The following is a 13,270-nucleotide window of genomic DNA, read 5'->3' on the forward strand; positions in this document are numbered from 1 at the left end:
GGCGGCTCAGGCAGTGGAGGCTCCATGTCTGGAGGTGGCCACAGCTCTGGAGGATGGGGATCCAGCTCTGGCAGCGGCAGATGCAGCCCCCACGGTGGAGGGATGAGCTCTGGTGGGGGCAGCAGCTCTGGCCGGAGAGGGTCCATCTCTGGAGGTGGAGGAGGAGGAGGAGGAAGCTCAGGCAGTGGAGGCTCCATGTCTGGAGGTGGCCACAGCTCTGGAGGATGGGGATCCAGCTCTGGCAGTGGCAGATGCAGCCCCCACGGTGGAGGGATGAGCTCTGGTGGGGGCAGCAGCTCTGGCCGGAGAGGGTCCATCTCAGGAGGACGAGGAGGAGAAAGCTCAGGCAGTGGAGGCTCCATGTCTGGAGGTGGCCACAGCTCTGGAGGATGGGGATCCAGCTCTGGCAGTGGTGGGTCCATCTGTGGAGGAGGAGGTTCAGGCAGTGGAGGCTCCATGTCCAGAGGTGGCCACAGCTCTGGAGGATGGGGATCCAGCTCTGGCAGTGGCAGCTGCAGCCCCCACAGTGGAGGGATGAGCTCTGGTGGGGGCAGCAGCTCTGGAAGGAGAGGGTCCATCTCTGGAGGTGGAGGTGGAGGAGGAGGCGGCTCAGGCAGTGGAGGCTCCATGTCCGGAGGTGGCCACAGCTCTGGAGGATGGGGATCCAGCTCTGGCAGCGGCAGATGCAGCCCCCACGGTGGAGGGATGAGCTCGGGTGGGGGCAGCAGCTCTGGCCGGAGAGGGTCCATCTCTGGAGGTGGAGGAGGAGGAGGAGGAGGCTCAGGCAGTGGAGGCTCCATGTCTGGAGGTGGCCACAGCTCTGGAGGATGGGGATCCAGCTCTGGCAGTGGCAGCTGCAGCCCCCACAGTGGAGGGATGAGCTCTGGTGGGGGCAGCAGCTCTGGCCGGAGAGGGTCCATCTCTGGAGGTGGAGGAGGAAGCTCAGGTCATGGAGGACTGAGCTCTGATAGTGGCGGGTCCATCTGTGGAGGAGGAGGAGGAAGCTCAGGCAGTGGAGGCTCCATGTCTGGAGGTGGCCACAGCTCTGGAGGATGGGGATCCAGCTCTGGCAGTGGCAGATGCAGCCCCCACAGTGGAGGGATGAGCTCTGGTGGGGGCAGCAGCTCTGGCCGGAGAGGGTCCATCTCTGGAGGTGGAGGAGGAGGAGGAGGAAGCTCAGGCAGTGGAGGCTCCATGTCTGGAGGTGGCCACAGCTCTGGAGGATGGGGATCCAGCTCTGGCAGTGGCAGATGCAGCCCCCACAGTGGAGGGATGAGCTCGGGTGGGGGCAGCAGCTCTGGCCGGAGAGGGTCCATCTCTGGAGGTGGAGGAGGAAGCTCAGGTCATGGAGGACTGAGCTCTGATAGTGGCGGGTCCATCTGTGGAGGAGGAGGAGGAAGCTCAGGCAGTGGAGGCTCCATGTCTGGAGGTGGCCACAGCTCTGGAGGATGGGGTTCCAGCTCTGGCAGTGGCGGGTCCATGTCTGGTGGAGGAGGAGGCGGCTCAGGCAGTGGAGGCTCCATGTCTGGAGGTGGCCACAGCTCTGGAGGATGGGGATCCAGCTCTGGCAGTGGCAGATGCAGCCCCCACAGTGGAGAGATGAGCTCGGGTGGGGGCAGCAGCTCTGGCCGGAGAGGGTCCATCTCTGGAGGTGGAGGAGTAAGCTCAGGTCATGGAGGATTGAGCTCTGGCAGTGGCGGGTCCATCTGTGGAGGAGGAGGAGGAAGCTCAGGCAGTGGAGGCTCCATGTCTGGAGGTGGCCACAGCTCTGGAGGATGGGGATCCAGTTCTGGCAGTGGCGGGTCCATGTCTGGTGGAGGAGGAGGCGGCTCAGGCAGTGGAGGCTCCATGTCTGGAGGTGGCCACAGCTCTGGAGGATGGGGATCCAGCTCTGGCAGCGGCAGCTGCAGCCCCCACAGTGGAGGGATGAGCTCTGGTGGGGGCAGCAGCTCTGGCTGGAGAGGATCCAGCTCTGCAGGTGGAGGAAGCTCAGTCTCTTGTGGCATCGGATCGAGCCATGGTGGTATATGCAGGTCTGACAGTGGTGGGTATGGCTGTGGTCTTGGGTCTAGCTCTGGAGGAGAAGGGGTTTATAGTGGTGAGAGCTGTGGAGGTGGTATATATAGTTCTGGAGATGGGCCTAGAGAATCCAGCTCTGAAGGAAGGTGGTCTTCTTGAGGGTGGGGTTTCAGTTTTACCTGTGGAAGTGGCTCAGGTTTTTCTGCAGATGCTTCTCACATGTAATATTTATATTGCAAAGTCTGTCAATGGAATGGGAAGAAGACATTCCCTTCGCTATTAGAGGCAAGGGTGGCTTTTCTGCCCACCACTCGGTCACTGCTAGTTTGAACGTGTCACACATAATCTCAAGCTCTCTTCCTGCAGCCATCTCCTGAATTCTCCGGCCACACACCTCTGTTTTATGACAATATTGTGATGGTTGCTACTGTTTCTTTAGGCTTTCTCTGAGCACTTCAACTCAGACTGTTTGGAACCTTTGTCTTTGGCAACTAAAAGCTTGAAACCCTGTCTGTTGTGTGTGTATTGGTCTATGGGTGGGCACAAGCCTGATGTGTATGATGAGATTTTTGTAATAACTCTTTAAATATATAAATCAGTGTATGGAGATCTGATCCAACCTCAAAAAAAATTAGTGAAAAAGTGGAAGAAGGTGTTTACAAAAGAATGTCTGTTGTGGGAGGCCATAGGCTGAACATCTGCTGTGAAAATGGGTTCCAGGGGACAAGTCCTGTTGGCTTAATCTAGCCAGTCAACCAGGACCCATGGCCACATCTCAGTTCCATCATTCCCTCCAGGAGTCACTCATTAAAGAACCAGGGGACAGATCGAATAATCCATGTAGATTTTGTTAGCATTGCAGCTGCAGATAAAGGAGCAGAAAGTCTATGAACAACAATGTCTTATCTTGCTTCTAGTCCCATTTTTCCCCCGGGGTCCCAAATCAAAATTGGATGGTATGTACCCAAGTAAGCCTTTTTTGGCCAACATCTTATTCAATGGTCACTTCTATGCAGAGGAAGCAATATATTTTCTAAATTTCTCACAGAACCTCCTCTAAGTCCATTCAAAAGTTCTAATGAAGAGCAGAGAAGCTGACATTACCAGGAAAGTTTGTTTAAGAAGCTCAATGCAACTGTGTCACCTTAATTTAGCAACACTCCACTTTTAGATAACTGGAATGTCACAATCCCATCAGGAATATTTCATGTCTTTTCCCCAGTCGGAGGGAAGGTAGGATGTTCTTAACTGTTTTTCAAAGAAATCCAACTGTGAAGGGTCCTGGGGGTGGCAGCCAGTGAGTGAGATACTCAGCTTTGTGGGAAACCCACTGTGGAGACCCATTTGCAGATGGCCACAGAGCCGTGAAAACAACTAGGGAAGGTTGACAGGGAGCCACAAAGGGCTAAATCAAACCTTTATAGCATAGTCTGGAAGCAGTTATGAGTACCCTTCATGTGGGGAGGTCTAGACACTGTATTTCGGTCAAAACTAGGTTATCACTGCCCTCATCAAATGCAGAAAGCCCCACGTAAGCTGTGAAACAGTCAGCTGTGGTAGTGAAATCTGGAGATTGTGTTAGCAAACCCTGCTGAGATGAGCCTGTGTTTTCATCTGTGCTGGCTCACATCCCACAGGTTCAGTGTGTGGGTGGTATGAGTTTACCTTGGCTTGCAAAACGCCATGCACAGCTACCCTTCAACAGTGGGGACAGTTTATTCACCCTGTTAATGGCTGCTTCTACATCACTTACTGAAACAGTTCAGTTCTTCAGGATCCAAGTGATAAATAAGCTGCACCATCACAACCCCATTTTTCATCTAAGAGATTAGGTAAGACTTTTCAATCAAGACAAAGCCTCCTCTCTTACAATAAAAAGTGGAAGCTGTGAAAGGTAATTCTGCACACTACCAAGTACTGTTGGGCTTTAGTTTCATTGTTACAGGGTGCCTAGAGCTTCTCATCTCTAATCAGAAGAAATAAAGAACAATTATGAACACCGTGGTCAGGTCTGTGGGTTTTTTACTGATCTGTTTTGTAGAGTGAAAGGTCGAAAAGGAAGAAGGTAGAACCAATGGAGAGAAGTAGGCACTCTGGGAGGCAATTCAAAAGACCTAATTTGTGCATCTACCTTAGTACCGGGTGAGTCACCCGCTGGAGATCAGACAAACCATCTGTTTCGGTTGACTATAATAGGAGCCTGGGAGACCAGCTTAGAAAAGAGATTGCTAACCCCCAACTCCTAGGAGAGGCTTGATCAGCATTTCCACTAAGTTGTTTGAAGTACTGTTTACATGCTGGTAGTACATAGCCTTAAGTGCTGGGCTAATTTAGTGAAGGAATGGTTTGGAAGGGTATATCAAAACCTGTTCTGCTTGTCAGCTAAGCTATAATGATATCTCCAGTTTCTGGAAATGAGTGTTCTGGCACCTCCTTCCATATAAAAGTATCTCTGTATAAGTAGGAGAGAAAAATCTCATCCAGGATTTCAGTTGTCTAAAAATATAATATTTTTTAAATGCTTAATTTCGTGGTTCCTTTCCTTCAGCAGCTATATGGTCCAGCTTCTGCTAGTACCTCTGAGGAGCTTGTGTATTCAGCTCTGTTAAGACCGAGGCTGAGTTTCAGGTCTTTGGACCATACAGATTTGAGCTGAGATGATCAAGCAGATGATTTTCTTTCTACCACCACAGTACATGCAAAGTGTGGAAAGTGGCTAAAAGAGGTCAACGTGGGGAGCATGGGGACATATCCACTGCTGATGTCTTGTTGACTCAACACTAAGTTGCTATTGTCAATTAGATATTGCCCATGCATTTTTGATGGAAAATGCCGCAAGATAGACTGTCTAAGGCTGTGCCCAGAGACATTTTTAGTTTTGAGGTTCAGGGGCTGAGCTGAAGTCATGAGAAGGAGAAGATCATAAGGTGAGGCCTTCAGATTAATGTCAGTTAACATACTGGGGCATGTATTATCAGTCATCACAACATTGTAAACATGCTCAGGACGTAACACTGAAAGAAGGTGTCTACTGACACCCTGTGCCTAGGCACAGCTTGAGCCTCCAAAGAGTATTGACATGATGAGCAAGATTTTAGGTATGAGGGGAGGACACCAAGGTGATGAAGAAGATGACAGTAGGTCAGTTGTCCTTAAAGCTGGTGATAAGTCTCTGTCTCAGGGTTGTTTTTCTGCCAGAGGTTCATTACTGGATGCACACATATTTTACAAAACATCCCTGGCTCATAGTCAACCTTGGAGTACAAATCCATAAGAAATCTCACCTTCTTGCAAGGACTGAGGACCTCGTTGTTCCCATGCTGTCCTGGCTTCTAAATATTGCCCTCTACAGCTGTGAGCTAGCTCTTGCTAGTGGGACCCTGAGAGGTTTCTGAATGTTGAACTAGGTGTGAACAGGCTCATGTCACCACCAAGAACCCAACCAAGAACCCATGTGGACAGGGAAGTTCACAATGCATTAGATACCACCACCTAGTGGGAGAAACAAGTTGTTCTGTAGTGGTGTAGAGCTGGTCATTGTGCCGGCTTTCCCAGTCTCTCTCTGACTGGTGGAGTTTTGGGCTTGAGCCCTCTTTGCTGTACAGATGTGGCCAGAACAAGAAGTTCCCTCCTGATTTGCTTTGGCAAAAAGCTGTGAAATTAGTCAGGGCTACATTGTAGCACCATGAAAACTGTGGGCCTCCTATCTTCATTGCTGGGCCTCTTTCCAAAATTCCTGGTGGTTAGGAGGAAATTAATGAGCTGTGATTACCCTGGGAGCTACTCCCCTGGTGCCCACGTACACGTACAACCCTCCCTCTCCTGAAAGGGAGCTGCAGCAGACGCAATTGCTCTGACGTGAATACGTGAGTTCCATCAACTGGATGGAAGCAAGTGGAGAAGTTCTGTATTTTAAACCTGGAGACTGCTGTCAAATGACACACAAAAACTTTGTCTCCCGCAGCAAGTTGAGTGGGATGAGATGAACTTGGGAGAGGAAGGCAGAGCTGACCTTGTGTTCCTCTAAACTACAGCCCGAGCTGGGCAGATGAGAACAGCCCAAGGGTTGCATCAGGTGGCATCATCTGCCTTTTGGGGACTCAGGGTCATCAGGGGACATGTAGACTCAGAGTCAGAGGTGAGGCTGATCTGGACGGATGAACGTTTCGCTATGTCTGGGGGTGTGAAAAACCCAAGTTCAGAAGTTTTGCTTATCAAAGTGTATCTATGGGAGGAAAACTTTTGAAACCACCCATGACCCTGTAGGCTCTAAGCGGAGCAAGGAACCAAAAACTCTGAGCTAACTCTTTCTTGCTTGAAAGGAGCCAAACTCCCCTTGCTAGCAGCAGGGCCAGGCAGAGTGCTCTCTGAGACCACCCACCCCTGCTCAGAAGGTGTGGGGGAACCATCAAGCATCGTGGTACCTCGCCACTGGGCCCATGCAGATGCAGCAGGGGGGATTCAGTGGGAGACCAAGGAGAGACAAACTGGAAGCACAAAATGAAGACCGAGTCAGAGCAGCTCCAGGCCAAGAGCCCTCCTCCTGGGCTCCAATCCTGCTCTTCCAGCTGGGATTGCCATGGACTCTGCCTGTATTTAAGCAGCCGAGACACCCAGGACTTCAATCATTTCTGCTCTTCTGTGTGTAGGTGTAATTGATAGAGCTGTCAAGAACCTGCAATTAAGCTAGTTGTCTTTCCAGCTACTTCATACCATCAATTATCTCTCTTGCTGGGCTAAGGGCAAGCTGTTCCAGTGAAGAACATTTGCAAATAATGAGGTACAAGAAAACTTTTGGCATCAGCCACTCTTGGAGACAGAATACCAGCAAGGTTGCTGGTAACCAGTTTTGGTTTTCATCAGCCTCCTTGCGAAAGGTGGTGAAAAAGCCCTCCAATGAGCCCAGGGAGTGAAAAAAATATTAAAAAATCCCTGCAAAACCAAGGAAAGACATGAGCATGTAAAATACTATCCCATTTCTTAGGAATTTGAAATGCTTAAATGTTTAATTGCCAAAAAAAACACTGACCAAGGTTTGAGCCTGTTGAAAGAGTTAAGGTTTAGTATGGCATAATAACAGGGGAAAACCATTTCTTTCAAATCATCTGAAATGAAACCCTTCACCTTTCTGTTTTGAAAGAGACTTTGGCAAGAAGCCGCAAGGACAGAGATGTAATCTTGGCTCCACCTCTGAGGTATTGTGAGGCTCTTAGCAAATATATTAAACTTATCAGCCTTTTCTTCCCCATCTGTCAAGCAATTCTAATAAATCTTTTTTATTTGCCTTGAGGTATTCCAAGGGTTTTAATTACAAAATCAAATATAAAGGATAGTAACAGAGAGTAACCATACAGCAGCTGTATTAATAAGGTATTTTCGCAGGATACTGGTTGCTGGTGCATTCATAGTCTGCCCACCAAGGCCAAGCCTACTGCAGTTTCCAATTAAATGATTAACAAGCATCCAGCTAACAGCCTTGTGGCTGAGCTTCCTATTTCCTAAGCTATTTATTGTCTTCTCCACACGAGCATCATTTTTCAATGTGTTCTATACAACCAAAGCCAAAAACTTAATGAGATGATACCGATACAGTAATTTATTCCTCTAAAAGTTGAGCATCCAAGTTTGAGCTGGTCATTTTAGACTTTCTTGGACTCAGTGAAGAAGACGAAGGCTCTCTGGAGAGCAATCTCTCAGACATGCCTGTCTCTCAGCAGACCTAGCATCAAAAGTTAGAAGAGATAGGTCCTGCTCAGTCAGTTATGGTCTTTAACAGGGGATGGTGTGTGGAGGGCTATTTATAAAAAAGAAGTATTTTGCACTCTTGTACCACCACAAGGAAATTTGTGTGTCTGGCCCACACTATGGTTCCCAGCTTCCCAGTACTGGGCTGCCTTTGGCTGTGCCTCGTGGACTTATACCACCCTTTGTGAAGGGAGTGACTACAAAAAGAACAGATACTGCAAAAATCACTTATAATTTGCTGTTCAACAGAACATTCCTTTACAGATTGTCCTTGACAGAGGGAGATACTCTTAAGGCCATTTGCTAAACTGTAATTCATGTAAGGAGGGAGGACAAACTAAAACAAAAGAAGAATCCTTACAAAACCCAGCCCAAGGGATCCTCCAAGCTCTATATGCAAACAAAGCAATTTAAAAACAATAAAATTCCATAGGATTTCACAAATGTTCTGTGTTATGCATTGTTTTGCATATTTAAACCTACCTATTTAAACCTCGCCAGCTAAGGCAAACCCCAAGAAAACCCCAAATTATTCATCTGCATCAACCAAGCCCCACTTCTGAGATGTGTATAAAGGAGGCACCCCGGGCTGTCGGAGCAGAGGGGCCCCTTTTTGACTTGCATGCTCTGCTGTCCTCCAGCATCCTCTCCTCCATAACGTCTGCCAGCATGAGCCAGCAGCTGTCAGCTGGAAGGTCTTTTCATGGAAGAAAGTTCTTCTCACCATCTTCTGCTGCGAGTGGCATGAGCCAGTGCCGAAGCAGTGTTTTCCCCTCTGCTGTGCTATTTGGAAGAACTTATGAAGCCTGGAGACACAGCAGCCAAAGCCTCCAAAACACAGATAGGTGCAAATGGATTTCTTCTGACCGAAGCCTCGCACAGAGGGTCTGTGGAGGCTGGAGGTGCAGGGGCATCCATGCCAACAGTGAAGGTGGGAGTCACAGGTTAGGCTTCCACAGCAGGAGCTGCAAAAGTGAAGGTATTTGTGAGGTGCACGTCAGTGAAAGCCTGCTGCAGCCTCTTGATGTGAAGATCGACCCTGAAATCCAGCACATCCGAAAGCAGGACAGAGAGCAGATGAAGATCCTCAATAACCAGTTTGCCTCTTTGATTGACAAGGTGAGAGTTGAGACAAGACTTAAAGGAATGATGAGGTTTAAGTGTGAAGGAAACCTTTTTGTGCTCAGGTCTTTGATTCCTCTCCTCTCATCCTATTACATGAGCTGTATGCTGGTTTTAGCATGTGTGACTCCAGTACTATGAGCTGCAAATGCAGATCTAGCTGATAATGTTATTTTAATCTGGTTTATGTGCTTATGTGCTTTGATAAGCTGCATCTGTTTTTATTATTCATAGTGAAAGGGAGCTGTTCCTCCAAGGTATCTTACTGAGCTTCTGCACTGTTGACTTCTCTCTGTGCAGCTAGACCTTGTAAAGTTGCATTGTCTCCTATCGGTAAACGTGGTTTCCACTATCAGCCATTTGATATGCAGATTTATTTGAATATTCCATGGTTTCTGTAGCTGCCACAAAGGCTGTACTGTCTAGGGCTTCCTTGGAGAATGGGAGAGCAGCATGCCTAGTTTGCTCTAGGATTATAGGATTAGGAAGACTGCAATGCCCCCCTTTTGCCCTCTCATCCCCTTCAAACCACAATGAACCCCTGAAGCATTGACTCAGAAGATGCCTTGGTCCCCCCCCCATTCATTTGGTCCCCATACAATGCAGCTGAGCACGTGCCTGAAGAAGGTGGCTTTGCTTTCTGAATGCAGGTACAGCATCTGGAGCAGCAGAACAGGGTGCTGGCCACCAAATGGGACCTACTGCAAAAGCAGGTTCTGCCATCCCAGAAGAACACCAAGCATGTCTTCGACAACTTCATTTGCAGCCTGCAGAGGTGGCTGGACTCACTGCTGCATGAGCAGGGGCAGATGGAACCTGAGCTGAATGACACAGAGAAGCTCGTTGAAGAGTTCAGGTGCAAGTGAGTGAGCAGAAACCATCCACAGGGCAGTGAGCTCAAACAGCTTGTCTAATGGGACTTGAATTTTTGTCCGTATCAATAGACTTCTCTCTGAGGTCCAAAAAGCTGAGATCCAAAAGCACCCTGACCCCTAAATACTCAGACAAACAAGGTCCCCAGTCTCAGAATGACCCAGTAACCAGTCTTTTCTCTTCCCCAACAGATACAAGCAGGAAGTGAGCAGACGCACGGCTGCTGAGAACGAGTTTGTGTTACTGAAGAAGGTAAGGAATTGATATGAATGGAAGGGTTAGATGCAGAGATCCAAGGACTTTCCTCTGATCTGCTCCTTGCAAGGCAAGGGTCAGGTCTTGAGAATGTTAGAAGTCATTGGACAAGTATGGATACAGAAAAACATGTCACAGAGTATTGCCAGAGAGCATTACACCTCTGCCCTTTAGCACAGAAAGGACATTTCATTCTAAACTGACAGCTTTCTAGTCCTAATGCCCAAGTCATGATGTCTTTCAAGCAAGAACTCAGCAATATTGTATATGCTTTTGGGACCCCCTCAGCTGTTGCTGTTCAGGGGAAATCTGAGCTTCCCAATGACTTTTCCTAAACAAAATTTCCTACCCTAAAAATATAATTACATTGCCTTAGGTCTCTGTGTAGGTACCATTTTGACTTCTAACTGTCTGGAAACTCTTTTAGGATGTGGGCTGTGTCTATCTGGCCAAGGCAGAGCTGGAAGCAAAGGTGGAAACCCTAAAGCAGGAGATAGAGTTCCTGAAATGTGTTTCTGCTCAGGTGTGGATGCTCCTGTCCCAACCTTGCTTGATGGCAGCTATTCCTACCAGCTGCTTCTTGATTTAGGCCCGATTAAACCAATCCCTCTGGCTCTTTTTGGGAGGCAATAAGAATCCCAGATAAGGAAGATTTTGCGATCTCAAAAACCCCAAACCCTCAAGCTGCATGTGTGACCAAATCTAGTCTCAACTCCTGGGCTGTGGCTCAGGTCAGACTCTCAGCGGTGGTGTTACTTCCACTGGAGTGTGAGATAAGAAATCCAGGGACAGAGACATACTGACACCTTACTGCCACTCACACATGGCTTCTAGGAAATCGCTGAGCTGGTGAGAAGTCCCTGTGACACCTCTGCCATTGTGAAAATGGACAACAGCCGAGGCCTGGACGTGGAGGGCATCCTCAGGAGTGCTGAGTGTTGGTATGAGGACATAGCTCAGAAAAGCAAAGCAGTGTTGGATGCGCTGTACAGAACTAGGGTAAGTTGTAGCATCCAGTGACATATCCTTAATTCTCTCACTGTCAAAAGTAGTAGTGCAAAGGCAGTGATTTTTTCTTTCTGTCTTCACTGTATAACTTCTGGACCTAATTGTCCATTCTGCTAAAATCTGTAAGTCTCAAAGTCAGGAGAACATCCCCAGACAAGATAAAATGCAATGGGACAAGACTCAGTCATGCTGGGAAGGCTGTAGGTGGGAGGTTGTAGGTGAGTTGAACAGTGAAAACTACAGGAGGAAAGCTCCATTTGCTGCTGAAAGTCTCAGGAGCTGCAAAGTCATGAGACTTTTCTAAATCTAGTTTAATTCACTCTGGAAAGAAAAGCAAGGCTTCTATACTAGGTACACTACCAGCATTAATTGCCAGGTCTCTCTTTTCTTACTATTAGTTCCAAGAGCTGGAGGAGGCAAAGGGGAGAGATTGCAATGAACAGAAGTCCCACCAGCAAGAGATTGAAGAGCTGAGTTTTGTGTTCCAGAGAAGGCAGTGTGACCTTGAAAATGTGAAGAAGCAGGTATGATGGATCATACTTACTCACTGGATCCTAGGTGTAAGATTCCAAGTCACGTTTTCTAGATCTCTGTGGCATTTCTTTCATCTTTATAAGGAGCATTGCCTCACACCGGTTCCATTGGTCTAGAGAAGATTTTACCAGTGCTGAGCGGGGAATAAGGATTATCTGCTGGCCTATTTACTGTTGGATCATTTTGATTATTGCAAAGAACTAATTGCAGGAAATTAGATCATTGGATTAGCTACAGCCACTCGGAAAATTGCTAAAATTGCTCCAGCAAGAATTCTGGCAGGAGGCAATGCTTCTGACACAGGTTCAAATCATCCAAGAAGTAGGGTAGAATTATGACTCACCAGTAATTCAGCACCCATAGAAACTGGTATAATTTTCAGACCATCTAATTCATTATATAGTTTATAACGGGAAGTAATGGAAAACCTTAATTATTAGTTCCAATTAGAACAAGGTATTGGTATCCTTGAAACAAGACTTAAACACAGCCTGGCAGTACAGGGACATGTCCAGCCTTTCTGTAGTACTTCAGAACTGATATTTGATTTTGGAAACATTTGGCTCTCCTAAAAAGAACCTCAATACTTCCCAATTTTCGACTCTCAAAAAAAGTGAGAATTTCTCTTTCAAGGATAAGGATGGCAAAAAAGAGGGCAGGGAAAGTAACGACTTCTTGTGTCTCCCCTGACAGGTGTCCTCTCTGCAAACATCAGTTTGTGAGACTGAGCAGCGCAGGGACTGTGCCCTCAAACACGTCCAGGAGAAGCACGTTGAGCTGCAGGATGCCCTCCAGCAGGCCAAGGATGAGTTGGATTTCATGCTGCGGGATTACCAGGAGCTGCTGAATGTCAAGCTAGCCCTGGATATCGAGATTGCAACATATAAGACTCTACTGGAGGGTGAAGAGAGCAGGTGGGTACCACTACAACCATGTGTGGGCAGCGTTCAGTCCTTGGGACTCTTCGGCAGAGACAAGGAGGCTGGAAAACACTAGAAATGCTAGTTATGTGATGGATAACCTTGTGACCTTCTTCTCCTTCAGGATACGCCTTGGGAGCCCTGTGAGAGTGTGTAAGTAAGCTCCAGGTTTTCTGTTTTCCTTACATTAAACAGTCTAGTTCTGGTTTGCAGGGGGAGGAGGAAGGCTGAATCCTCCCCATGAGTGATTCCACCTGTGTTTTCCCATGACAGTGATCACCACCCCTTGCAACAACATCTCCGGCTGCGAAGCCGACCTGGGATGTGGATCTGGTAGACAGGCCAGAAGATGCAAGTCCTCCTGTAGTGCTGGTAGAGCATCCCTACCCAAAGATGCTAGTGCCTGCCACAGAGGATTCACCTCCAGAAGCGTTGCCAGCTCTGTAGGCAAGCAGTATATCTCTGGTGGTCCCAGCTGCATCCCTAGGAGTGAAGAATTTAGGACCAGAGGTGGGGGCCATTCGTGCCAGAGCTCAGCCCCTCTGGGCACTGGTGGACTGTGCAGTAGGAGCTGTGGAGAGAGCTGCAGAGCTGCAAAGAGCATGGGAAACTCAGCTCACCCACAAGGGATGTGTTGGCCAGGGGTGAGGATTTCAGCCGGACCTCCATGCCCCAGGGCCACCCGGATCTAAAGTTCAGCTGTGAGAGTCAGGACAACCAGGACGTAAGACCTAAAGTAGAAAAATGAAAGCCTCGCTCTACTTTCAGTGGTTAAAATGTCCTCAACTCCACCT

At 48.2% G+C, this 13,270-nt stretch overlaps 1 protein-coding gene across 1 annotated transcript; it reads left to right on the forward strand.

The window, feature by feature from the left end:
• The first annotated feature begins 2,017 nt into the window (after positions 1–2,017).
• On the forward strand, positions 2,018–13,238 carry LOC128151757 (keratin, type II cytoskeletal cochleal-like). Its single transcript, XM_052809405.1, is given in 11 exon segments — positions 2,018–2,180; positions 8,329–8,372; positions 8,374–8,883; positions 9,537–9,748; positions 9,951–10,011; positions 10,442–10,537; positions 10,849–11,013; positions 11,421–11,546; positions 12,250–12,470; positions 12,601–12,629; positions 12,750–13,238. Coding segments are annotated over 11 exon segments (2,046 nt in total). The 3' UTR covers positions 13,169–13,238.
• The last annotated feature ends 32 nt before the right edge of the window (positions 13,239–13,270 follow it).

This window comes from Harpia harpyja, chromosome 15 (assembly GCF_026419915.1).
Source record: "Harpia harpyja isolate bHarHar1 chromosome 15, bHarHar1 primary haplotype, whole genome shotgun sequence".
NCBI lineage: Eukaryota > Metazoa > Chordata > Aves > Accipitriformes > Accipitridae > Harpia > Harpia harpyja.